This window comes from Podarcis gaigeae, assembly GCF_964106915.1.
Source record: "Podarcis gaigeae genome assembly, chromosome: 3".
Lineage (NCBI taxonomy): Eukaryota > Metazoa > Chordata > Lepidosauria > Squamata > Lacertidae > Podarcis > Podarcis gaigeae.
The window spans coordinates 69,374,896-69,401,866 of record NC_139680.1 but is presented as its reverse complement, the minus strand read 5'-3'; the positions used below and the strand labels follow the sequence as shown (position 1 = coordinate 69,401,866).

Below are 26,971 nucleotides of genomic sequence, written 5' to 3'. Positions count from 1 at the left end.
GGTGATGGGCGGGGGAAGGGGCTGATAGGTTGATAAGGCTGCCGCTCACAGGCTGAAGCTCACGCGGGTGGCTGCAGCCAAGAATGGATAAGCCCAGAAGACGCCCCCGGATAGGAATCGTAGAACCGCAGAGTTGGTTCACACGTGCGTGCGCCCGCTTCACTTGATTTAACTCCGGGACTCAGCGCTTCCGACTCGCGTCTCAGCTGCCGGGTGGGCGAAGGATTCCCGCCGGGAACGCGGTGCACGCGATGTGTTAGATCTGCAATGGCTCGTCCACACGTGCAAGGCAGCCGTGGCAGTGAGGAACATGCGTGCGTGAACCAGCCGCAAGTGCCTAATTCCCAAAGAAGCAAAGGCACGGGGGTTCTTTTTGGAGGCCATGACAGGACCCCTAGAAATTAGAATAACGGTTTTACTCAGCATGGGCGATGGTTACTAGAATGGAGGAAAGCTTCCGTGGGTTCACAAGTGGAGAGACAGCTGCTGCACTCGGGTCCTGCTTTTGGACATATAGGTGTCTGGTTCGCCACTATAAAAACAGGATGTTGGATGAGATGGACCATTTACCTGTCTCAGAAGTACATACTCTTCCTATGTTCAGAGAAATCTTCCAGGACTCTTAGAAAAGAGGCATTGGGAAAACTTCATTGGGATTCCGAAGGCAATTAAGGCATGAGACTAAGCTTCACCCAGAGTTTACTGGAAGTGTTTTCAAAATAAACCATTTATTTTTGCTTATTGAATACATTTTGCTTGATCTGTGATTACTTATTTATATTGGACATGCAGGCCTGGTTCTCATGACACTTGCATCGTGTTCATCCTCTGGTCCTCCAGAGTCTTTTTTAGAACTCATGATTACAGAGTTTAACCATGAGCCATAGTTTGAATGACACCTTGCCTTAGCTCTGTGTGGTGTGGAGTAAAAAAGACTGGAGGAGGAAGAAGGCTGCTTATTTGTAAAGTTTGGCTTACCATGTCATGCAAACCAGCTTGCAGCCTAGTTCTACCCATATTTACTCAGAAATAAGCCCTGCAGAGTTCACTAGGGTTTGTTTCCAAGTCTGTGTAAATAAAAGAGAGCAATCTTAATTTGAGGAGTGCTTTATTGTGTACACTCTTGCAATGAGCTTGTAAAGTAGACCTATGTCATCAGCAGGTTCATTTGTCTAAGAGCAAACACATTGGACAAAATGTAAACATTTGGGCCATAAAACAAATCCATTCCAGTCTTTTAAATAGTTAAAATCCCTCTCCCCAATCAAAGGCATCAGTTTATTAAAAAAAAAAAATTAATGACATAAAAAGGTAAAGTTAGCCATGGTAGACTATAAATTTTTTTCCAGAATCCAGTGTTAAGGTGATACCTGCATTAATCCACCCAAGATGCCACAACAATGTGCAAGCTTTTGGGTTCTCTAGAACTCTTCTGGGTAGATGGTAAAAAAAAGGGGGGGTGCAAATGGTAGTGGTGAAGCCATGTGCCCACATCTGGAAAGAATTTAAGATGAGGCTTTGCTGTGTCATGTAGGTTTCAGGTTGCGCCAAGAGCCATTGGGAGGAAAAATATAGAATGGCTGGCTCCCCATCTCCGTGAATGGTTCTCTGTTCCTGTTTCCCTTCTACCAAAGAACCTATGTGTTTTGCCTAAGGAAGGAACACACCTGGGTAACAGCTGGCTTTGGCATTCCCCATGTTAGCCATGTATGCATGAGCCAATCCTCACAAAGTGTTGGGGGATCATGAATTTCTGTAGTGCAGACAAGTGCTCAGAAATAAGGAGCCTCCCAAATTCCTTTGGTTAGATGGGCTGTGTACCATTCAGTTTCCAGGCACCATGGGGAACAATTAGTACTGGAATACATCCAGTTTAGTCCCTGGATTTTCTCTTCAGTATTTTTGGTAAAAACATATCAAGCCAGATGTGCCACACCTTACTGTCCATTTTCCAGAATCCTATTCTTAGCTTTAGAACTCAAGAAATGGGTTCCTATGGACTCAGATCATTTTTTGATCAAGTCCTCAGATGAAGCCTCTCATTACTGCTTTCTTGTCAAGCTGCCCACTGACATCCTAATCTAGCCTTATTTGGACTTACTAGTTTCCTTCTTAGGGTTGGTGGATCCCTTGCTGTGATCCCAGCTTGGAAGAAAATAACCCGGCTGCCCTATTCTCACCGTCAGCTTCACCCTCACCTGCCCTCTGCTAATTGCCTGGGTATCAATGAGTGTTGTTGTTGTCTAGTCGTCTAGTCGTATCCGACTCTTTGTGACCCCATGGACCAGAGCACACCAATCAATGAGTGTAGCTGCCTGTAAATAAATACTATCTACCTCTTGCCTGGTGTGTGAGCAGCAAGTTAAATATGCACTTGTGATTCACACTAGCTCTCCAACAAGTCCTGGATATGCAATTAGTAGGATAGTATAAATCTTAACATTCTTTCTGCAGAGCAAAGGTTCCCTCTCGTGTGCTGTGATGATAAAGCACGAATCGTATGCTATTGCTATTTCCACTGGGTGGCAGTATTATGCTGTCTAAATCTATTTTAATTTGTGTGATCTAATTCTGAAATATTGTCATAGTGATTCTCATTATGGATAAGGGAACACGAGCAAAATTTCATTCTTTTATTTTAGAATCCCTAACCCACCCTGTGAATGGTACATGTAATCATTAGATTATATTCAGGACTACATATATGAATAAGGAAATCCACCCAAGCAGGACACTCCCCACCCCTAGGAGCAGTGGGTCAGAGTAATGATTGCTGCATCCAATGTTTTCTTGATTCCTGCTGGCCAGGGCTGCTGAGGGGCCAGCAGAGGTCAATGGAGGGTTGCTTTCACAATGCATGGGTAGGCAAACTAAGGCCCGGGGGCTGGATCCGGCCCAATCGCCTTCTAAATCTTGGCTGCGGACAGTCCAAGAATCAGTGTGTTTTTACATGAGTAGAATGTGTCCTTTTATTTAAAATACATCTCTGGGTTATTTGTGGGGTATAGGAATTCATTCATTTCCCACCCTCAAAATATAGTCCGGCCCACCACAAGGTCTGAGGGACAGCGGACTGGCCCCCTGCTGAAAACGTTTGCTGACCCCTGTTCCTAATGCCTTCCAGGAGCAAATGCTTTGTTTGGCTACAAGCTTACTCCCTGGGCCTTCTGAGTAGGTATGTTTAAGGTTGCCCTGTTAAATATCCAGGTGTGGGTCAATAAGTGGCTTGTGTATGTTTAGGTCAGAGCTTTTGAGTTCAAAAAGCAAAACAAAATGGGGGAAAAGATAAATTAATATATATAAGGAGATAATAATAACAAGCCCTTTCTGTTAGGAAAGGACTGTAAATTATGAAGCAAATAAGGGAAATTCCCATTTCCCAAGTAACTCCTCAAATGTTGAAAGAACGCCTGGTTTAAAGGTAAGGAACTGTAAAAAGAGAAGCCTTGAAGTTCCCCATCAGCAGTTAGACAGCAGTGAACAACATGTGCACAGACCCCCTGTTAACAGTCCTCCCCACTATCGTGAGATGTGCAGCACTTCTACTTAAAATTATAACAATTATTCCTAAATTTAGGTAGAACTGCACCATCTTTTGTCGTCATTTTTTGGTGACACATTTCTTCTTTAGCAGTGCCTAAATGGCCACTTTAAGATAAGTTAAACATTAAACTATCAACCTAAAGCCCTTGGTTGCATCCATACACCACTTCTGGGATCTGCAATCTTCCTATACATATTAGGCATGCATGCATGCATGCATACATGCATACATACATCCATACATACATACTCCTCCCAGAATGGCAGGCTTATGCCTTTTCCTTATTTTCACCAAATGGATGCTGGATTTGTACAATTACACCAAAGACGCCTCAGGAAAACTGACACAATTCTTAGAAAATGGAGGAAGAACCTTGAGGAAACACTTTAAATCAGCCAAGAATCACCCTTGTTGAAATTAGCAGAAATTAACAAGGTCTTTACAGAGAATTTCTGTGTGTAACTCATTATTGTGGGATGCAGTGCTGAGGACCGTATCATCTGCTCAAGTGTAGCACATCATGTACAAAATTAGGACTGCCATACATCCACAATTACCCAGACACAGCTAGGATTCGTCCATCGAAAATGTCATCCGGGCAGAATTTTCGAAAAGCAGCAAAAATGTATGTGAGAACCCAGGCATATGGCAGCCCACATTGGAAATGTTGATTTTTTGACAATTTTCCAAATTTTGGTGATTTTGCAAAAAAAAGTAAACAACTTTGGCCAAAAAGCTCAACAACTATTGTGTCCAAGTTTTCACTTTTTGAAATATGGCAATCATAGGAAAATAAGCCAATCTGAATATGCTCCTAATAATTTTATTGAGATTTAAACTCTCAAAACTTTATACGGGTTACCAGCATTCTTCCCAATCCTGAATATATCTAATTGTTGAGGTTTTGTATGTATAGCATTTCTAACCTCTGCCAAGAGAGTGCAGAAAACATTTAATAGACATAGCCAGTCGTGGTAGGATCAGCATGAACATCTGACCAGATGTGTCATAGGCTTAGGTTTGGGAAAATATAATTCCATATCCTTATATTCTCAGATAATTACATGTGTTTGTTGGACAGTCAAATTCAGTCTGCCAAATGCTGATAAAAACGAATAGAAGTCCAGCAAGAGCGTTTGATTGAGTTGAAAGCAGATAACGTGGGAGCAAAGAAGTAACATTTTCTTTCTCCTGCTAGCAAGATATATTTTCCAGCTGTTACAATTCTAGGAGACCGCAAATCCCTTCCTGATTAGAAGGAAATATTTTGAAACGGTTCCCTGGATAGCGATTGGTAAGTAGTGCTAATAAGATACATGCATATTGTTACTATACAGCAATTCAATCCGCTCCTTTCAGTTAATTTAGATAATTGCCCAATCTTTAAAACCTGAATTTAAGGAAGCATGGCAATCTTTATTGATTTTTGGAAGGTTAGATACGAAATTAAAATGGATTACTTCTCTATTCTTTGATGATAAGGTAGAACAGAAGATTAATATTGATATTTTTGTCTGATATAAAACAGGAATGTATTGAATTAGATTCATGTGTGTAAATAACTTTGTGTAATAATATAATTTAATATTTATGATTCACATCCAAACAGTTGAAGAAGACAGAAACTGAAGCATTTTGCTTAAGTCTGTAATCTCTCTGTTTTGTTAGTCACTGTAATATATGAGGTAGTTTTCAACAAAGTTTTACTCAGAGTAGGCTCGTTGAAATTAATTAACTTAATGTCATAATATGAGTTAATTACAATGGGTCTACTCTGAGTAAAAGTTAAGCCCTATCCTTGATTTTACCCATGATTGATAGCATCCTTCTAGAATTTAGGGAACAAACTTGGTTCAGGATTGCATCTTTCTCCTGACTTCTGTTTCCCCCAGGAATTGAGGGTCTGGCTTCTGAGTAGAATTGTGTACGATTGCACTGATATATGCACTAATATATTGCACTAATATGCCTCCAGGCATATTATAAGGAATGCAGCGTAAGGAAAGGGGTGATGCTTCAAAATGAGAAACAATGGTTTCTCTGCCCCTTTCCTTTCCTACAAGTTGGCCTCTCTAGCTGCTCTTCAGAGTCAGAAAATTTCGTCTGGCTTAAACAGCATGAAAGCAGTTATTTTCTGACTGGTGAATCCGCAAATGTAGAGCATACATTTTGCAGCCAGAGGATCACAAGTCCATGATGAGGCAGGTCCAGGAAAGACTCCCATCTGAAATCCTCTCACTGCCAGTGAGAGTGGACAACACTGAGGTACATGGATCAGCAACAAAGCACAGCTTCCTTTGCTCTAAGACTGTTGGAGATATAAAAAATATGGATGCGCTTTTTGCTTTGAATGCCTTTCCAATGCCGGTTCTCCATTCACACACATCCAACACCGTATCCTCTCCCAGAAGGACTTCACCGGGCAGCGTGGAGCCTCTATGCTCTCTTCCCAGCAGCTAGGCAGCTGTTGCTTAGTGGGAGAGAGGGAGAGGGATGAGGTAGCAAGGAAATAACCTTACACTGTTATGTTCCCAGCCAATTGCTTTAATCAGTGGAATTGGCACCATTACAGGTGCCACATAATATCCCTTCTGCATTTGCAAGAACTCAATTGTTTAATGTGGCAGCACATGCACTTTCGAACTCCCTGTCTGTTTATATCAAGCAGGCACCTTCAATGTATTCTTTTCGGGGCCTGATAAAAGCATTCTTGTTTAGACAAGCCCACCCAGGTATTTAGAAAGTCTGTGTGCGTTTTACTTTCTGTTGTGGCTTTAACTTTCTCTTTGTTTCAAATTATTGCTGTAAAAATTTTTAGCAATTAAATTCATTGTGTTATCTTTTTTGTAAACCGCTTTGAGGTTTCCCCCCTACAATCAAGCAGTGTATTCGTTTTTTTAAATAACATGATTAAAGAGATTGGTGCAGATGCACTGGCAGGAGTACCAAAATTGGGTCCTGCTGGTGTGTTCGCACTGCACCGACCTTCCTGCTACCTTGCTCCTCTCCCTCCCAGCATGCAGCAGCAGCAGCCCATCTGCCAGGAAGCTGGCACAGCAACTCCATCCCACCTAGTGGGCTACTTCTGTCTCTTCCTTGTTGGCAACCTGATCCTGCTCTTAGAGACCATTCACAACATTCCTGCTTCACATAAGACTTGCACTCCATCTATATAGAATCCCTTCTCTCTCTCTCTCTCTCTCTCTCTCTCTCTCTCTCTCTCTCTCTCCCCACACCCACACCCACCCTCTATTGATCTGCCTAACTGTACTGCTCATGTTCAGGATTTCAGCCAATCAAATACACCTTCCAAGATTGTTGTTGTTGTTGTTTAGTCGTGTCTGACTCTTCGTGACCCCATGGACCAGAGCACGCCAGGCCCTTCTGTCTTCCACTGCCTCCCACAGTTTGGTCAAACTCATGTTTGTAGCTTCAAGAACACTGTCCAACCATCTCGTCCTCTGTCGTCCCCTTCTCCTTGTGCCCTCCATCTTTCCCAACATCAGGGTCTTTTCCAGGGAGTCTTCTCTTCTCATGAGGTGGCCAAAGTACTGGAGCCTCAGCTTCAGGATCTGTCCTTCCAGTGAGCACTCAGGGCTGATTTCCTTAAGAATGGATACGTTTGATCTTCTTGCAGTCCATGGGACTCTCAAGAGTCTCCTCCAGCACCATAATTCAAAAGCATAAATTCTTCGGCGATCACCTTCTTTATGGTCCAGTTCTCACTTCCATACATCACTACTGGGAAATTCATTGTATTTCGAGACAGACGGAGGCCAACAAGTAACTAAACAAAAACAGCCAAGGCTGTCAAGGATGGAAGCAACACAAGCAGAGTAGCAAAGGAAGAGGCAGGCAGATAAATCAGGGGTGGGGAGTGGGGGGAAGACTCCACAAACACTTCTCCTCAAGGAAAAGCCTTTGCATATTGAGGCTCTAGCCAGTACTGTACGCAAGCCGCTGCTGCGAGAGATGAGGAGGAGGTGGGATTCAGCCAGCTCTCATCCCTTGCAGCTTTGGCTTGTTTATGCTGCGGTACTGGCCAAAACCTCAGTGCACCTTTGTCACCCCACGCCTTCTCCCCATAATGAACCTCATCACAGCACAGGCTTCCTAACAGTGGTGACAAAGTGCTGGTGAATCTGAGCATAGTGGCAGAGGTGGTCACGGGGCCTGCAGAGGTCAGAACTGCTGCCCCACGGATCCTGCCACCCAAGGCAGTTGCCTCATGGGCAGGCCGGCCCTAATATCGGTCGTGTTTGCCAAATAATGTGTCCACTTGAACAAGAGAAACGTGACTGCTTTCAGATTGGCAGAACCTTGTCCTCCAGGGGCATAGAAGAAAACTGAACTGACATTCTCTTCCTTTTTTGGTATTGCTAAGATGTACAGTGAAGTAAAGCAACTGGTGAGGCTCTCTGGCTCCCCCCCTTTCTTCTACAGTACTCAATTTGTTTTGCTGTTCATCAGATAAATTCCAAGAGACTACACTGCCAGCCTAAGCCTATATACATATACTCAGAAGTAAGCTCCACTAAGTCCAATGGGGCTTACTCCCAGGTAAGTGTGCTTGGGACCATGGCTCCAATTCAGTGACTAAGTATTTGGTGGGTATTGACTTTATGCATAGCAATGGGCACAGCAAAAGTGTGGGGTTTCTGGCCATCGTGAAGCCTTGCTTTGTGAGGAGGCAGCCTATCTTCACGCCACCCCCAATCTCCAAGATTCCAGGGGGTTCCTGGTGCTTTACCCAGAGTTCATGCTTCCTTTCAGGAATGAGCCACAGCGGAGACTGTGGTATCTTTAGGATAGATGGTTTACTTACACGTATATACAACCTGAGCCTACAGTGGAGAGGTTCACAGAATCAGCACTCCAAGAGAGTCTTCCTTCCATAGGTGCGACCTAGAAAAGGATTTTATGTGGTCCTATAACTCCCAACTCCCTTGTGGTCCTATAACTCCCAACTCCCTTCTCTAAGCCATATGGCTTCTAACCCTAGTCTCACGAAGCTTTGGCTTTATCTAACTCTGAATAGAGGGAGGGAGCCCAACAATTTACTCCCTCATGACAAGACCCTTTGATTATTTTTCCTCTTAATGGCCCATTCCCCCCCCCTCCCGGTTATCACCTCATAAGGAAGTTAGCCTGGCTTAGCTTTTGACATTTGACTTACTTAAAGGATTAGACGTGTCAATAGCACACGGCCTAATACTGGATATACCCCAGTTTTAACATTCCAAGCCCTAATTAAATTCCAACACCTACTGGACCTAGGTACTTTGGGTGTCTGGCACCCACACATTCATAACACCATTAAGATGCTTCAGAATTTGTGTTCTGTTGTGTTATAGAATCCAATAAAAAACTAGCAGCAGAACAAAACAGAAAATGCAGTCAAGAAAGGAAGGGAAGGGAGAAAAGGATGTTGCACAGGAGTTGGGAGGCCCTCAATGGATAGCTGCAAGAATCATAGCTGCTTCAAACCACAGGAGGGGAGAGTGCTCTTGTGTTCAAATCCTGCTTTCCCGAGCCACTGAGAGAACAGGATGCTGGACTAGATGGGCCACTGGCCTGGTTCAGCCAGTTCTACTTTCGTTCTTGTGCACGACGGGGGGGGGGGGGGAGAATTGGCACAAGAACATATTATTAAACAAAGGGGGGGAAGTATATGTGTGTTGGTGCAAGGAAGAAGAAATATATATAAAGGGAGAATTCCCTGGATGCCAAGAACCAAGTTTGAAGCAAGTACTCTGGTGAAAGAACCTCAGTAGAGATAGAAAACAGAGCAAAACAAAGCATGGAAATATAGACAGTTAGACCTTTAAATATGTCTTCCCAAGTGAGTTCCAAAATAGTCCCTTCTTCCCCTAGCATAGGAAAAGACCACATGTTTAGTAAGTTAAAAATGTTTTACTCAGAAACTCTCCAAAGGTCAGGTTCATGTGTTTTTCCATACATCAGTCAGAGAGGTAATAAAACTCCATTTAGTTCCAAAGTGATGAAAGTTCCTAAATGATTAGCAAAGGAACTGAAAAATTGCTTGTGAGATCAATACGGCAAAGCAGGAGCAACCAGCTTAGCCTCTTCACCTGCTGAACTTCTTATGTAGACTGAAGGGGAACAAAGGATTGGTTATCTCATTCCTTTCAAGGTGAGCTAAGCTTTGCAGGACAGCTAATTCTATGGTCTCAACCCCTTCAAGCATTAATTAGACTTAAGCATGTTGGTTATATGAGGCTGGTTGTCCTGGAGGCTGGGGGAGCTGCCTTCAGCTTCATTTAGAATTGGGATCAGCAGAAGGAGCTATGACACACATACCCCATCAGAAAATAGTTAAGTTTTTCAAATTAATAATAATCTGAGGAAGACAATAAGATCTGAGGTTGGGCTCTGTAAACATCTTGGAGTAATGTCCCTTAGGCCTCCACCTATACTTAACTTGTATATCTGTAAAGAAAGGTAGTTACTCCAAAACATCAGTTAGCCTCCAGTGACCTTCTTCCAAAGGCAAGAACTTCTCAGGAAAGTTGGGTGGGTATAATGGATAATGTACTCTTAGGGCTAGCATTCCTTGCAGCCTCAATTTGGAAACACGAAGGAGACCCTTATGAATATTGTTCTTTCCACACAAAGAAATAAGGCCAGCGCTATGTATGTTTGTGTGTTTCAGGACCATATTGGGTATGCTCCCTAAAGGATTCATCCTAGCGCGCGCTCTCTCTCTCTCTCTCTCTCTCTCTCTCTCTGCAAAATCCTGGCTGCCTCTGTTGAATTCCCAATGTCACCCCAAATTTAGAGATCAGTCTTCTGCTAGAAGTGCCTTGCAGACAGAGGAGACTGGGAGAATCCCCATGGAATCATGGAGTTCTGGAGTTCAGATCAGGGTCACAGATTTCTCAGATTGAATAGAGCAGCATTTCTCAGATAAGGTTTTGTAATCAGTCACGGAATTAGAAGCTGAAAAAATTGTTTCCTTGTTTGGTTTAAATACCAGCTACACATATGTTTTCCATTGGGAGGGAAAGGCCACTACAGGGAGAGGGGAGACGAATCACTTCGTGTGACACATAACGTATTCTGTATTTCTAGAAAGTAAGAACATAAGAAGAGCCCTGCTGAATCAAACTGGGCCAGGTTCCTTTCCCAGCCGGCCAGATGCTGCAGGGAACAAACTGGGTGCTACTTCACAAAGGTGTTCCCCAAGAGCGTTGCACTCTTCACTGAATTGCACTCAGCAGTTGTTTAGTTCCTGGTCTCTGCAGTGCAACTGTCAGTAGGGAGGGGGAATGGATTGTCTCCTTTCCCCCCTGTCCTCCTCACAATTAGGGTTTCAAAACCCCAATCAAACATTAGCCCTGCCCCCAAATTTAGTTGGAGCCAGATCAGGATTTCCCTGGGTTTGCCCAGATTGTGAGTATGAGCTTGTACCCGTCATGCCAAAAATTGGATGGTGTCATGCCAAAGTCACATTGTGGTCCACCATATTGATTTAAAATGGTTTCCGGCATCCAAACATCAACAAATACTGCAGTACTCACCACAGGAAACCACATGCCAAGATAGTTGATGGTAATCTTGAGAGGTGGCCCAACCTATGCCAAAAAATGGGTGAGGTCACACCCATTTCAGTCCCTCATCTTGATTCAAAATGGCACTCAATCTCCAAACATCAACAAAGACTACTGCCCCCACCTCAGGAACCCTTGTGCCAAGTTTGACAATGATATTGCAAAAGGAGGCTGAACCATGACGGAACTGGAAGACAAGACAAACCACTTCCCAAAAAGATATCGTAGATTTTCATACTCATGAAACCATCGTGAAGGGGGGCAACGGTGAAATCCATATTAAGTGCAAGCAATCTTATCTTTGCTTACAAGGTTTCATTCTTTTAAAGTCCAGGGTTGGCTAACTTATGGCCCTAGCCGGAGTGACCATTGGTTATGATGATGGAAGTTGTAGTCCTGCAACATCTGGAAGGCCTTCTTTGTAAAATGTTCTTTGTAAAATGTTGCCTCATTCCTGCTTGACAACTCTTTCACTTCACCTTAAATAGACTTGTTTCCAGGGCCGGACTTGCCATACAGCAGGGTGAAGCAAGCTGTTTCAGGGCACCATAAAAGTAGGCAGATGGAATCAGGCATTCCAGTCTGAATGGTGCAACAATGCTTGCTAAAGTGTTGGTCCTGGCAGAGAGTGGATGGGGACCATTTGTGTTCTGTACCAAGCAAATGACAACAATCACTCATTGTTGATAAGCCAGACATTTCCTTTGTATTCCAAAAATACACCTCATTTATCTTCTGCATAGTGAACTAAAGTAAAATAATGTGAGGGTTGCCATACTCCTTTCCCCAGCTCTGCCTAGAGGTGCCAATAATTGAAACTGAGATGTTTTGTAGGTAAAACATATGTTCTACCACTTCCTCAGAGTCATGCACTCTTCCTTTAAAAGCAGCATTTGTGAAGCCTCTTAAATTGGCCTTATATTTATGAGGAATTTTCTCTTCCATACCTTTAGAGACTCTCTATACTATCCCCATGTGTCTTTTCCTTGGAATACTTGGAAATGCCCATCTGCAGATCTAATACTGAGCAACCTAATAATGGAGTTATTATTTTTTTCACAGGGAAGACAGCATTCTTGAACATTTGGGAAGTGTACTGATAAGAACCAAGCCAAAGGCTCATTTAATTCAGTATTGTGTTCTCACAGTGCCCAGCCAGATGCCAACACAAGCAGGACCTGGGTGCAACAGCACTCTGATTACAGAGACAAGGTCCTTTTCTAATCATACTGCTAATGAGACACAAAGTGACACTGCCAGAGATGAAGTCATCATCACCATTGTAACCTTTGCTTCCATGCCTGTCCTCATTTTGGGACTAATCGGCAACGGAGCCATTTTCCGGTTTCTCTGTTGTGGAATCAAACGGAATACATACACCGTATATATACTGAACCTGGCCATTGCAGATTTCACAGTACTCATCTCTTACACGATATACATTGTTTTCAGTGTGATTATATGGGGGGAACTAACTTTTGAGAACTACATATATCCTGTAATTGATATCTTGGCTCTTTTTGGCTACAACACCAGTTTTTTCCTATTAACAGTCATTAGCATCGAGAGGTGTCTTGGTGCTTTTTTCCCATTCTGGTACCATAGTAATCGGCCAGAACATCTCTCGGCCATATTGTGTGCTCTTCTATGGATCTTCTCTTGTGTGGTGACTGGTGTAGAATATTTCACCTGCTGGGGAGCTTATTTTTCATTTGAAGAACTATGTTACAGAAAGCATGCCATAGCAAATCTATTCCTTCTCACAATTTTTGTGATTTTTATTCCAATAATAGTCCTTTGCAGTCTGAGCCTGTTGGTCAAAGTATGGCGAAGATCTTCAGCACGGCTTTCCCTTACCATTGTTATCACAGTTGTCCTCTTCCTCATCTTTGCACTGCCACTCAGGATCTCAGCCTTTGTCGTATACTGGCATCCAGGAAAAAACCTAAACGGGGCTTTCTTTAATATTTCTTGCATTCTTAGTGTAATCAATGGCAGTATTAATCCTTTTGTGTACTTCCTTGTTGGAAGACGAAAACAGCAGAGGTCTCGGGAGACATTCTCTGCTGTGTTTCATCGATCCTGGAAGGATGAGACAGAAGTGGTGGTGACACAACAAACACATGTTCACTGAACATTGCCCATGTGGGCTGGGGGCTGACGAGTGTTGGAATCCAACAGCCTTTGAGAGGCCCCTGGTTCCCCATCTCTGCTCTAGAAGCTGTTAGAGTAATGTGACTGAAGTTTTGTTTTAAGTTCGAATTTCATTATATACGTTAAACATATATCTAAACCAATCTTATTACAAATGTATTGTGTTACATGAGCATATTTACAACAGTCTGTAGATGAATGCACCACATTGTGCCAGGGTTCAATAAAGGATTTCCACCCCAACAGAGATCTCTTCCGTTTCTGACTTCACTCTCACTTAATTTGGAAATTTACGTATGACAGTATAACCAGGACCCGCCTTTCAATGTCATGCCAGAGCCCTCCTTCCGCTCTGGAGATGGTAGGCTCTCCTCAGTCCTAAATTCCTCCATCAATGAAAGCTTCCAATAAAACAGTTGATTAAAAATAAGGTATGGAATATAAATACTAACCAATATCTCAGCAGCATGCTGTTTTCACATGACTGGAAACATACTCCATCAAGCTTAGAGTCATATGAAATTTAATGTCGCATTAATATGATCGTTACAGCAGCACAAGCATTTCTGCTTTCCAGTGGACGTTCCACAGGGCAGGTGCCACTGTCGAGAAGGCTCTCTGCCTGGTTCCCTGCAACCTCACTTCTCGCAGGGAGGGAACCGCCAGAAGGCCCTTGGAGCTGGACCTCAGTGTCTGGGCTGAATGATGGGGGTGGATACGCTCCTTACAGCAGCACAAGCATTTCTGCTTTCCAGTGGAACCATCTACCATTTCCTCTGCCTTTGTGCTATTCTAGGGGTTCTCCTGACCCTCCCCCCAAAAAGAGCTGATTCAGAGAGAGCAGAGGGGCATGAGGAAAGGACCAATTGTGCTGACTCCCACTACTGCAATTATTTTTTGAATCTTGCCCAAAGAAATCAATGAGACTTGTTTGTCATGAGTAACTGGTCCGATTGAGTTCAGTGCATCTTCTTGAAGCATGACTAAGTCTAGAGTCAATCTATATTGAACAAAAGCAATAAGAACACTTGGCAGAGCGCAGACCTCTTAACATCCTGAACCTGTTTCCTCACAGTAGAGCACGACTGATGAATTTTCTTAGGGAGCAATTTCTACAGTACTGTACAGGTGCCACCAAAAAAAAAAAAAAATACACCCAGAGCTGTATTTCAAGTAGTTGTTTGTCATGCACCAGGTGGAGGCGGCAGTTGAAATAACAGCTCTCAAGCAGATCCCAACTCAAAGAGTTCAGGGAAGAGATTGTATTCTATTCTATATCTAGTATGAGATCATTTGGGGCACTGGAAGTTAAAATGAATTGTATTTGGCCTAGAAATACATTGGTGACCAACAAAGTAAATACAAAATCAGTGTAAAGAGGATATTTTGCAGCTAGTACAATAAATAGTAAAGCCAGGCTGCTACATTCAGAACAAATTGACATTTCTGAGCTGTCCTAAAAGGTAACACACAGAATCCACACATAGGGTGCATTCTAGAGGTTGTATTCAACCTAGTGCTAAGGCAAACATTCTGCCAGTGCAAGTTTTTTCTCTCTCTGCACAATTGAACATTCTCCCCCCCCCCCCCCGATAAATCTTGAATTTGTTCTGGTGTTCCCCACCCCCACCCCCCAACTTTCAGGATCAGATTTGTGAACACTGCAGGACACGGATGGTAGAAAATATAGAGGAAAGTCCCTGTGTGCAAGCTGAAGGTGTCCACTCAATGCATTTTTTAAACTTGAATACTGTCCTCGTAGTCATTTCAAGAGATTTCCAAAACATACAAAACAGTGACCCAGTTCCTTTGTCTTTAGAAAGGGGTACAGCTGATTATGTGGTGCTAGAAATCACTGGATGACATCACCCTGTGGCTTCATATTATCATTATTTATTATTATCAAAGAGATATTAAGAAGCATTAACAGTTGAAGATATTAAGAGTTGTAACCAGTGCTATTTTTCTAGAAAAAGAGGTTCCAGGACTCACAATGAATGCTCCCTAGTTCTCTTATAATGGCAATGGTGCCCACCTGAGAGGTGCCTGAAATGAGTTCCAGTGAGTTTTGACTGAGAAAAAGCCCTGGTTGAAACTTTATAAAGCCACATACGAGAGTTCTAGCATGGAAAGCAGTAGCATAGTACCATAGTTTTAATATTTTGTTGGAAGCCACCCAGAATGGCTTTGGAAACCACTTATTATTAAAATTATTATCACCACTTTCAAGTATCTTCCCACCAGCAGAACCACAATGAGATTGCTAGAAGAAACTATGCTGATGGTATCAACTATGCTGAGAGGACCGGGGGGGGGGGGGTGTATATCCATCTTTGCCCAAGAGCAGGTGATCTATAATTATCATAATCATCATCTACCAGGCTGATCAAGAAAGTCTCCATCTGAAACCGGAGTAGGAAGCTGGATCCAGTGTAATGATATTGTGATCTTCACAATACTGCAGCTAACAGTTCTTGTGAGGTCATGAAAATCTCATATTGTTTGTTACATAGGGCTCCCATCATCATACTGAGGTAGGCCATACAATTGCAGCAGTACAGTTTTATGAAGGACAGAAGCATGAACACAGGAAGTTGAAAAGAAAACTGGAGAGCGATCACGGTAGTATTCAGATTTCTGTCTTGCAACTGCTCTTACTAATTTTATTTTTAAAAAGGCCAAGAGTTTCATTACTCACATGCGTCTGTTTAAAAGGCATCACAGAGGAGAATTTTTAAGGAGCACAGTGTCAAACAGATCACTGCTGTACCTTGAGTGGAAATGGAGGGATGAGGGAAACAAAGGTAAAGTGAAGATGTCTTATTTCCATCAGGCACTTGCCTCTGAAGCCTTCTCTACAGAAATAAGGTTAACATTTATTTCCAGTTCACTGGCATAGGGAGATAAATACTTTAGAAGGCACATTTCTAGTCTGGTGTACAGATTTCTAGACCACTAGTCTTAATAGTCAAATATGAGCAGGCCCCTCAGTTCAATCATCTATTACTTCACAATAGCTAGAGACTTTGCTCAGACTTTTGCTTCACTGGGATGGAGTTGCTTCAGTCTACTGATCTTGCCCTTAGTCTAAGAGGTATGTCTGATCCAGGAGAAAATAAAACCATGACCACTCAGAAAGATATGTCTTCTGGAAAGTCAGACATAGAGCTGAAGTCTTAGAGCTGAGGGTGTCACATTCCCTTCTCTCATTCTTCTCCTGTTTTGATCCTGAGTAGGGGTTGTCCTGGGGTGCCCTGCTGACATTCATAGGAAAACAGTTGCTCATTTCCCATTTGCCATTAAGCAAAGAGTAGTGTGCCCATGTCCCCAAATCATAAATATAAGCAAAATTAACAGAGGATTTAAAAGTTAGGCTGTGGAAACCAAGAGACTGGGTCCTTTGGAGGAATGTTGCCTCCTGCCATATACAAACCTGATACACAAAAAGAAGGGTTCATGAGGATTTAAGGATGGCATGGGAAGTATATTTTAGCTGTCTGGTGGGAAAATATGGCATACCATTCATGTTTTCAAGAGAGAAGCATAACTGCTTTCATGTAAAGTGATGGACAAGTAGTAAATGCCTATGCCCAAGTCATGAAGGCATTCCAAAATACCCTGAAATAATCGCTTGAAAAACATATTCTGTCATTGCTCAGACAAAAACAGTTGCTTGGATCCCAAATTACCATGAATTCCCCCTCTACTTTTCTCACAGGATGGGAGAAAGAGTTGGTTTTTGCCAGTTCTCTCTCCCTCCCTTCCCATAGTCCTCCTTGATCCCTTAAAATCTGGGCTGCCAATAAAAGACATGGAGGTTCACATGAGCCCCTCGGGCTGCATGTCAAACCAAAGCAGTATTATATTTTGATATTCCCATTAACTCATTTCTTCTTTCACAATAATTTTATTACATAAAAGCTGAATTCCAAATTTGGTACATGCTAATAAAGTTGCCCAGTCTAGTTACCAAGTAAGATATATTGTATTTTATTGCAGCTATTTATTGCAGGATGCTAGTATTTAGGTGAAACTAGGTTAGTGTGAAACTGATAATCTTAGGCTATGATAATTACACCTATTTCATTGTTTTCCAACATTTGGTATCAAATATTTCCATGCAGTAGGGAAAATGTGCTGGTGTTGTGACTATTTTCTGTTCTTTATAATTGTCCATGCAACAATTTACTTCACAATAGCAGATGCCATCTGTAGTGAGAAAATTAGCTATGTTATATTATAAACAGGGGCACCTGCAGGAAATAATAATCAATGACAGCCTTCCTCAACCCGATGCTCACCTGCTATTTTTGATGATGATGATGATGATATATTTTCACCCTGCCCATCTGGCTGGGTTTCCACAGCCACTCTGGGTGGCTTCCAACAAAATATTAAAAATACAATAAAGCATCAGACATTCAAAACTTCCCTTAACAGGGCTGCCTGCAGATGCCTTCTAAAAGTCAGAAAGTTGTTTATTTTCTTGACATCTGATGGGAGGGCGTTCCACAGGGCAGGTGCCACTGTCAAGAAGGCCCTCTGCCTGGTTCCCTGCAACCTCACTTCTCGCAGGGAGGGAACCGCCAGAAGGCCCTTGGAGCTGGACCTCAGTGTCTGGGCTGAATGATGGGGGTGGATACACTCCTTCAGGTATACTGGGCCGAGGCCGTTTAGGGCTTTAAAGGTCAACACCAACACTTTTAATTGTGCTCGGAAACGTACTGGGAACCAATGTAGGTCTTTCAAGACTGGTGTTATGTGGTCTCGGCAGCCGCTCCCCGTCATCAGTCTGGCTGCCGCATTCTGGATTAGTTGTAGTTTCCGGGACACCTTCAAAGGCAGGCCCATGTAGAGCGCATGGCAGTAGTCCTAGTGGGAAATAACTAGAGCATGCACCACTCTGGCAGGTAGGGTCTCAGCCTGCGTACCTGATGGAGCTGGTAGACAGCTGCCCTGGACACAGAATTGACCTGCACCTCCATGGACAGCTGTGAGTCCAAAATGACTCCCAGGCTGCGCACCTTATTACAACTCCCATGAGCCCCATCCAGCATGGCCAGTGGATAGGGATGATGGAAGTTGCAGTCAAAATGTTTGGAGGGCACCAGGTTGTGCAAGGCTGTTTCATTTGGATGAGTTATGCATACTAAGGTTTTACTGCAGAAACTGATGAAAGGTCATACCAGTTTTTGTAGGCCTGTGCTCTCTAAATAAAGACACAAAGTCCAATATGTAGAAGAAAGCCATGGGAGAAAATTCCAAAGTGGCAAGTGGAATATTGTAATACAAACATTCTTGCCTTGACGGTTTCCTACCTCTATCACTACTTCACAGCACCATAATAATGACAATTTTTATTTGATTTTTGGCAGGTTGAAGAGAATTGCTTCATACATTAACAGTCCCAAGATGGCAGAGTCATACTCCTTGTCTTTCCACACTATTGGTGGAGTCAAAAACCCCGCAGGACAACTGGATACTAGCTACGCCATGCAAAGAACAATTATGATAATAACTATTCCAATTTGTGCTTTAGGATTACTTGGCAATGGAATTGTCTTCTGGCTTCTTTGGAACAGGATTCAGAAAACTAACTTCACCGTGTATTTCTTGAATATGGCAGTTGCTGATCTTACTGTACTCTCCTACTACGTAACAGCTTTCGTTTTATTTTTGAAATCTGTTCCGATCAGCATATACCATTTACATATAGTAGAGTTGGTGCATTCATTTGGATTCAATGCCAGCACCTATCTGCTTACAGCTATCGCAGCTGAAAGATACCTCATGGTCTTTTTCCCAGTTTGGTATCAAGCTAGACGGCCAAAGTATCTCTCTGAAATTATGTGCACCGTTTTATGGAGTCTGTCCGGCTTGATGTCACTGGTGTTGTATTGTGCCTGCTACCTACAATTTGAGTCCACGGTCAACGAAAAGAACGCAAGTTGTGAGCCTTCAAAAATGTTCAGAGTGATATTCAACCTCCTGGTTTGTCTTCCCATCATGGTCTTTTCCACTTTGATTCTTCTGATCAGAATGCTGAGGACAGAGCAAACGCCTCCGGCAAAGCTGGACATCACCATTGTGGCCACAGTTCTCCTCTTTATTCTGTTTGCTGCTTCCGTGAGGATCATTGATATCATGGCACGTTGGGTCCCAACCATACATGTACCAGTGCTCTTTTTAATCTTACATTTTCTTGATTCCATAGACAGCAGTGGAAACCCTTTTGTATATCTTTTTGTTGGATATACAACAAAAGGAGAGGTTGGCAACAAGCCCATCCAGACATATCTTGAGAGAGCTTTCTTGGATGAAGGAACTGAGAGTGCTCCAATGAATACAGGAAAGGCTGTGACCTGGGCCTCAAACATAAGATAGAAAGGATTATATATAGAGGTATATTGCAAAATTATTCTACACGTGGGAATACTAGCTCCAGAATAAATGTATTACAGATACTTTAGATTCTTCCTTAATTCTAATAATTCTCTAGGCTCCTATTCCGATTCCTCACCTAGGAGTCTTCCTGGCCCTTAGCCATTTGTGCCTTGTCATGTGATAGAGAATAAGGAAAGTGAGGAAAGTAGAGGTGAAAGAGTACATGAGCCTTGCTGGGGCATAAGTGAGTTGGTTGCTTCTCAAGGTGGTTCATCAACAAGCATCTGGAAGAAAGGAAGTGAATCTTGAATACAGAGGCAGACGGTCTGCAGATGACCCAGATAAGAGATCTGTACAGAGGAGTTAATGTAAAAGTGCAGCTTAAAGGTCAATAAAATATAAATTGAAAATAAGCTCCAGCTAGTAAGGACTGTTGCTGGGGCAGTGGTTCTCAAACTTTTTCCTCTGGGCCACACTTTCAGGGAAAAAAAAATTGCTTTCAGCACACTGAACATTTTATCAATAATAAATACTTTGGAAAACAAAAAGAAACAACTCCTAGCAGTAATACGATTTATAACAACTACTTTATAATATGACCGTGGGGCATCCAGAAAGTTTAAAACAATGCAGCTACATAAGAACATGAATCATTCATTGCCAAAATGTAATTTTAAACAAGTCCCTTCCATATGTACGTTAAGCATGTATACAGACTCAACGAAAGGTATGGGTTTGCTTTTTCTAGGTACCATATTTTTCGCCCTATAGGACGCACCGTCCCATAAGGCGCACCTAGTTTTTCTGGGGGGAAATAAAGGGGGGAATTATTTCCCCCCCCCAGGCGTGGGGCCCGAGCTTCCTCCAACCCCAGCCCCCAAACAGGCAGCTCTCTGCAAGCCATGGGAGCCCAGCGCTGGCTCCTGTTGCTTGCAGAGAGGTCCACGAAGCCTGGACGCACTGAGCTCAGCGCGCGCAGGCTTCAGCATGCAGGAAACTCTCCGCAAGCAGTGGGAGCGCTCCCGCTGCTTGTGGAGAGGTCCGCAAAGCCTGGACGCGCTTTGCGTATCTCAGCGAGCGCAGGCTTCGGCATGCAGGCAACTCTCCACAAGCAGCGGGAGAGGTTCGCAAAGCCTGGAGAGCGAGAGGGGTCGATGCGTACCGACCCCTCTCGCTCTCCAGGCTTCAGCGAAAGCCTGCATTCGCCCCATAGGACGCACACACATTTCCCCTTCATTTTTGGAGGGGAAAAAGTGCGTCCTATAGGGCGAAAAATACGGTAATCTGATATATATTAGGTGTAGTTTGAAACAAACTCTCATCAACACAAATAAGCCTTTCTCTTTTGTGATCTTTCATATTTGTCAGAGTTGAAAAAACCCTGTTCACAACAATATGTTGTGGAGAACTGTATAAGAACAGCCAATGCTCTTGAAGAAAGGTGTGGGTGCTATTCTATACTACGCTGGAATGTTTAAATGCTTCTTTGCTCGTCCTTAATTTTCCTGCCACACTTGCTATCCTCTCCTGCCACACCCTCTGAGAACCACTGCTCTAGGGCAAGAATGAGTCCCAACTCCCATCAGCCCCAGTCAGCACAGCCAATGGTCAGGGATTATAGGAGTTGTTACCCAACATCTGGAGGGCCATAGGTGCCACACTCCTACTCTAGAGAACATGTAAAATATATGTATTAAGAAAGCATATTTACCCCATTCTCACTTTATCATTACAATTATTACCAAGTTAAACCTATTTTCTACTTCCTTTGAAATGTATTTAGCCTAAAAAAGACAATTCCTTTTGCAATGAGCTGATTTTTGAAGTGTTGCCCGTTGAAAGTATTTGCTTTAATCAGTAAGGAATGAAGAGTGGAGAAAGTTGTCTGGCTTTTCAAAGAAGCAAATGTTGCTGCCCTGTGTTCTCGGTATATAATATCCTATATTCCTGCACGTCTGTGTATAAGTTATGTCCCTTTAAACCACTTTGTGGGAATGGGCTGGAGTGGTACTAATACAAAATTGGAGAACAAGTGGGAAATTCTGTTTATCTTGCATAAAGGCATAATTGCAAGAGTCTATAGCCTTTGTTTAAACTTGGATCAGAACCAGGATACATATATGAGACAATGGGCATGAGAATTGGATCAAAGAGTAACCAGGAAACAATAGAACTGGATTTGGAAAAACTTCTATTCTAATATAATTACAGTAGAACTATTTTAAAAACCTTCTGTCAACGAAGCCTCTGGTGTGCAGACAGCATCTTTCCACTCGCTGCTGAAACCCTCAATACTTTCCCTAGCTGCTTTAACCTTCTCCATGTTAGAAATGTAACAACAGGGGTCATTAAGTTTGTAATCTAAGGATTAATTATGTTTTCAGTAAGCCAACTAGGCAAGAGGGAGGTGTTTGGATGTGCGGCTTAGCAACCAGGTTGGGTGGCATGATGCGTATTGAGGTACTGCATGCTCTAATTGATCGTGTATTTCTGATATAGTTTCCCCCCCTGTATTTGAAGTTATATGTCTTCCTGTTATGAGCAAAGTTTGAATTCAGAACAAGAAGATGTCGATGTTTATTTCTCCTTGTATTAAATACTGTTTTCGTCAGGTTTCCCTCAGTAAAGTGTTATCAGTTTCTTTTCTCTCTGGACTCCATCTGCATTATTACCCACCTGCATTTATTACCTTTTTATATATAATGGAAGCTGCCCAGAGTGGTTGGGGAAACCCAGTCAGATAGGTGGGGTATAAGTAAAAAATGAAATCCGGAAATCTGGTAGGAACTGTTTACCCCCCTGCAGAGAACCATTTTTGTGTTTGAATTTTGTTTGTGTGTTTTTACCCTAACTTACCGCTTCTGAAATAAACTACAGCTTTTTAAAAAATCATAAAATGATTTTTAAACTGTTGAGGAAGAGAAATTACACTGACATAGAGTACAGTGAAGAGCATGGGCCCCTCAAATGAAATTCTGCCCCTGGGCCTCTGCGAGTCTTAAAAAAGCCATGTCTGAGGATGATAAAATTGTAGATTTTATCTCCAGAAAACAGTTGCTGTGAGGTCATAAGATTCTTACATTCCATTTATTACATAGGAACACATCACCACAGTGCTGTGGTTCATACTTTTGCAGTACTGTAGTAAACTTCTGAGAAGAGTAAAAGAGTGGCCTCCTAAGGTTGAAAAGACAACTGGAGGTTAACTATAATGGTAGCATTTATTTGTTTATCTTGAAGCTCATTATTTTATGCTTGTTGGTGTTTTAAAATGTTTTTAATGCTTTAACTATGCTTATATTTTATTTATCATTTTCATTAGTCACATCATTACATGTCTTTAACAAATGTCCTGGGAATTTGCTAGATTGAATTTGATTTTTCCCCCCTTCCTAAGAACCTTCAGTCATAACCATGGTGTTGGGTAGATCACTGTACACCTTTTGTACTGTGATGAGGCCTGGGTATAGCTGTGGCAGTGTCAGAGGAGAAAGCAATTGATGGAATTACATTTTCATCCAACACCTGTCCCTGACATCTTCTCTCCAGAAGATGCAATTGCGTTACATTACCTTGGAGTCAAACTCCCACAATCTGGAAACATAGTGGGAACTCCACAGATGAAACAGATGGCAAGAAATTCCCTTCTGCTCAAACCCCAGAGAAGGACCCCCTCCAACCAGAAGCCCTTGTGCCACAAGAGCTGCTGGACAACCCTATGCAACCATATTTGCAGCCCCCTTCCTCAGATCCCAACAACTCCGTTTCAGAATTTGTGACAGAGTCAAGGTACTCCTAAAACTTCCAGAGCCAACGTGTGAAAAATTACCCAGGCAAGGAGCTAAGCACTCTGTCTGGGCAGCCACATTTATAAACCTTCAGTGAGCTCCAGATCTTTGCTGGATCAACAGATCAGCCTACTCTATTTGGATGACTGCATCTATTTGAAAATGTTGCCTTCTTTCTTGCCTTTTGTGGCGATCACACAGGGTCCCGGGACGTTTGACGGTCTATTGATCCCTGTGCCACCACTGTGATTGCCTCTTCACTGCCACCAACCCGTTTCTCACGGGTACACACGGAGTCCAGACAGTTGTTAACATTAACAAATAATCAAGTTTATTGTTTAGCATAAACAAGTTTAAGATTTCAGTTAATTTTTCTTGTCAGTTTCTTAATCTTAGTTCCTTAACTGTCCTATACGTTCCTAACAACTTCAAACTGATTATCCCAACTAACTATCTGACTCCACCTAACAGTTCCTCTCACTCCCTCACAACACAACTCGACCAACCCACAGACTTATCCTCCCTCTTCCTTCACCAACTCCCAACTCTCAACTGACTTTCACACAACACAGACTCTAACTTTAACTCCTCCTATCAGTTTCTCTCTGGCCAATCACATCACACTCATTTAACTCTTTCCTTATGACCCACCTAGGAGGCAAACGCCACACCTGCTTTTTTAGAACTTTGCCTAGGAACCAGATAATGCCTTGTATCCTACTTGTGTTTTTCTGGCCCTACTAGTGGGGCTTTCACCACATTCAACTGGCTTCTTCATAATAGGCATGCACTTTGCCAAGTGACTCCCTGGGACGGAGTTTGCTTGATACAGGCCTTGCAGATAGTTCAGAGATCAAGGCCTGGTCTATACACGCAGCACTGTGAGATGATAAAGTCCTGAGATGGCACAACCGACTGCGCCACAAAAGATTGGTGCGGAGGCGGTAGAAGTCAAGATATGGGGCCCTTAGCGGGAAAAGCCTATAACCAATTGCTGTCAGTAGTAAACCCATCTTGGCTGCACAAATTGAAAGGTGTGTCAGAGCCCAAGGCTCTTAAGGCACTTTCAGGACTGGCTTGTTTGAAACCTGGTAACTCTCATTTCAGATGAAGCAGAAAGCTGTGCTGAATTGGAGATGCCTGGGTTGGATTGTGAAGAGAGGAGGGAAAGAGCTGCATGAGCAAAAGGTGTGTGCACACCTAAGCTTATTAAGAGAGGAATGATGGTCTGAACTGGGATATTTTGCACATTTAGATATCCTGAATTAACTTCATGAAACAGAAGTTTGGATCATGGAAGTTAGCCAAATGGCATCATGTACGTATGTGTGTGTGTGTGTGTAATTATGAGGAAATTGCATACCCTGTCACTCACTTCATTAAAAAAACCTGAGGGTGTGATTGTTCTAAAATGAGTTCGTTCTTGCAAGTTGCTCAATATGTTTCCAGTGCAAGGTAGGCTGTATTTTCTTACCCGCAACAGCTAGATTACAGAGCACTGGTACTTGATAGAAACTGAACCACCATAAAGCCTCATTGCTATGTAAAGCAATATTGACTATTTGAATGCTTTTCTGCATATGAGTATATTTGGTACAAAACATTTCCTTGCAGAAGGGTTGTACAGCTGAAACATATTCAAATTTGACTCAAAATAAAAAAAAATTCCTTCCAGTAGCACCTTAGAGACCAACTAAGTTTGTTATTGGTATGAGCTTTTGTGTGCATGCACACAAAAGTTCATACCAATAACAAACTTAGTTGGTCTCTAAGGTGCAACTGGAAGGAATTTTTTTATTTTGTTTCAACTACGGCAGACCTACCTGTAACTCAAATTTGACTGTTTCCTATTCATCTTTTGCAGATGACTTCTGGAAAAACCCAGTACTGACTGTAATTTCTGTCTGTACTGAGAAAACAGGTACAGAATCCTTCAAACATGTAGATCCGGGGTGCATTATCTTCTGGAGGTTGTGATATTTTAGGGGGAGTATCTGGATGGTTGATACCTGCTAGGGCTTACCATAGAAGCAGCGAAAGGCAACAGAAAATTGTGTAATGATAAAGCACCCCCGTGTCATCTAAATGAATGCAGAAAGCCCCTGTACCAAGGAAGCAGCCTAGGGAGGAAAATAAATTCCAGTTTAGCTTTGGAGAAGGAACTTGCAACCCACTCCAGTATTTTGCCATGAACACTCCATGCACAAAAGGAGAAGCTTTGAGAAGAAATTCCAAGGCATGCTCTGGTTCATGGGGTCACGGAGAGTTGAGCACGACTAAGACAACTGAACGACGAACCAAAGCTTGTGGGACTGGAATATTGTCTGTCAAGTGATCTTTTTGGATGTTTTCTACCTCTATCACTACATCTTACTAATGACAAATTGTGTTTGATTTATAGCAGGTGAAGAATTGGTGGACACATTAAGGCCATGGCAGATGCAATTGCTTTGTCTTCCCACACTGCTACAATCAATACAATTTATGCACAACTGGAGAACTGGGCAAAGAAGCAATATTTCTTGGAAACAATTATCATTTTATCTCTTCCAACTTGCATCTGGGGATTAATTGGGAATGGAGTTGACTTCTGGCTTCTTTGCTTCAGGATCAAGAAGACTAGGTTCTCAGTTTATATTCTCAATTTGACAGCTGCTGATCTTATTGTAAACATCTACTACATTATGGTTTTTATCACATTTTTGGCACAAATTTATGTCAATCTCTACTTTTCACGTGTAATGGAGGTTATATATTTATTTGGATACAACACCAGCATCTACTTGGTAACAGCTCTCACTGCTGAAAGGTACCTCACTGTCTTCTTCCCAGTCTGGTATCAACGTCACAGGCTAAAGTACCTCTCCATCATTGTGTGTGCCGTGTTGTGGCTCTTGTCCTGCCTGGTGTCACTGGTGGCCTATATTTCCTGCTTTCCAAGGTTCCTTTCATCTCACAACGAAGAGAGAGCAGATTGTACAGCTGCAACTATATTTGAAATTACAATAACTTTTCTGGTTTTCCAACCCATCATGCTTTTTTCTACTGCAGCTCTTTGTGTCAAAATGCAAAGAGAAGCCAAGCAAAGCGCTCCAGCAAGACTTGATATCACCATCACCATCTTAGCTGTTGTATTTCTTATCTTTTCTTTTACAGTTAGAACTGTTAATGCCATCGCATATTGGCACCAAACACTAGATGCACCAGTTCCATTTCTACTTTCTCTGTTGTTTGATTCCATCAAGAGCAGCATCAACCCTTTCATATATCTTGCTGTTGGATGTTGGAAGAGAGAGAGGCCCATCCATATGTTTCTTGAGAGAGCTTTGAGTGGCAAAGCAGAGCGAACTCAAGTAGACCAAGAGGAGACTGAGAAGCATCCAGAGCCTCAGATGTGAACTGAAAAGGCTTCTAAGTCAAAGAATATAGACTGGCATTTCTGGTTCCTGAATAAATATATTATGACTTGTTTATTTTACTGTTTGTTACTTGTAGGCTACAATACTCACCTAGGGACCACGGAAAAGTCA

The 26,971-nt window shown here is 42.5% G+C and overlaps 5 protein-coding genes across 17 annotated transcripts in view; 3 read left to right on the top strand and 2 right to left on the bottom strand.

The window, feature by feature from the left end:
• Window positions 1-13,593, top strand: part of LOC310841491 (proto-oncogene Mas-like) — a 57,133-nt gene extending 43,540 nt beyond the window's left edge. Inside the window, exons 1-2 of one of the 3 annotated variants that reach the window (XM_083732679.1) lie at window positions 4,465-4,838; window positions 12,178-13,590. In XM_083732679.1, the coding sequence (XP_083588805.1) occupies window positions 12,275-13,249 (975 nt within the window). In that variant the 5' untranslated portion in view covers window positions 4,465-4,838; window positions 12,178-12,274 and the 3' untranslated portion in view covers window positions 13,250-13,590. Of the gene's footprint in view, window positions 1-4,464; window positions 4,839-7,562; window positions 8,105-12,177 lie in introns of those variants that run through there. The other 2 variants (XM_083732678.1, XM_083732680.1) reach the window with 2 other exon arrangements.
• ACAT2 (acetyl-CoA acetyltransferase 2) overlaps window positions 1-26,971 on the bottom strand; it is an 833,137-nt gene that overhangs the window by 617,887 nt on the left and 188,279 nt on the right. The gene's annotated exons all lie outside the window — the stretch shown is intronic.
• LOC310841505 (mas-related G-protein coupled receptor member H-like) lies at window positions 15,759-19,733 on the top strand. Its single transcript, XM_083732722.1, has 2 exons — window positions 15,759-15,891; window positions 18,645-19,733. Exon 2 carries the CDS (start codon window positions 18,682-18,684, stop codon window positions 19,651-19,653), a length of 972 nt encoding a protein of 323 aa, XP_083588848.1. The 5' UTR covers window positions 15,759-15,891; window positions 18,645-18,681; the 3' UTR covers window positions 19,654-19,733.
• LOC310841506 (proto-oncogene Mas-like) lies at window positions 22,725-26,914 on the top strand. 11 transcript variants are annotated; one of them, XM_083732731.1, is made up of 4 exons: window positions 22,725-22,867; window positions 24,555-24,629; window positions 25,306-25,362; window positions 25,846-26,914. In XM_083732731.1, the coding sequence occupies exon 4, from the start codon at window positions 25,874-25,876 to the stop codon at window positions 26,837-26,839; it is 966 nt and encodes a 321-aa protein (XP_083588857.1). In that variant the 5' UTR covers window positions 22,725-22,867; window positions 24,555-24,629; window positions 25,306-25,362; window positions 25,846-25,873; the 3' UTR covers window positions 26,840-26,914. The 11 variants fall into 11 exon arrangements, 10 of the variants coding, with proteins under 10 accessions (XP_083588857.1, XP_083588853.1, XP_083588856.1 ...); XM_083732727.1 differs by having other exon boundaries at window positions 25,843-26,914; XM_083732729.1 differs by having other exon boundaries at window positions 22,748-22,867; window positions 24,549-24,629; window positions 25,843-26,914.
• Window positions 26,326-26,971, bottom strand: part of PNLDC1 (PARN like ribonuclease domain containing exonuclease 1) — a 52,155-nt gene continuing 51,509 nt past the window's right edge. The window contains exon 21 of the transcript XR_014562526.1: window positions 26,326-26,429. The gene's annotated coding sequence lies outside the window, so the exon portion shown is untranslated. The remainder of the gene's footprint in view (window positions 26,430-26,971) is intronic.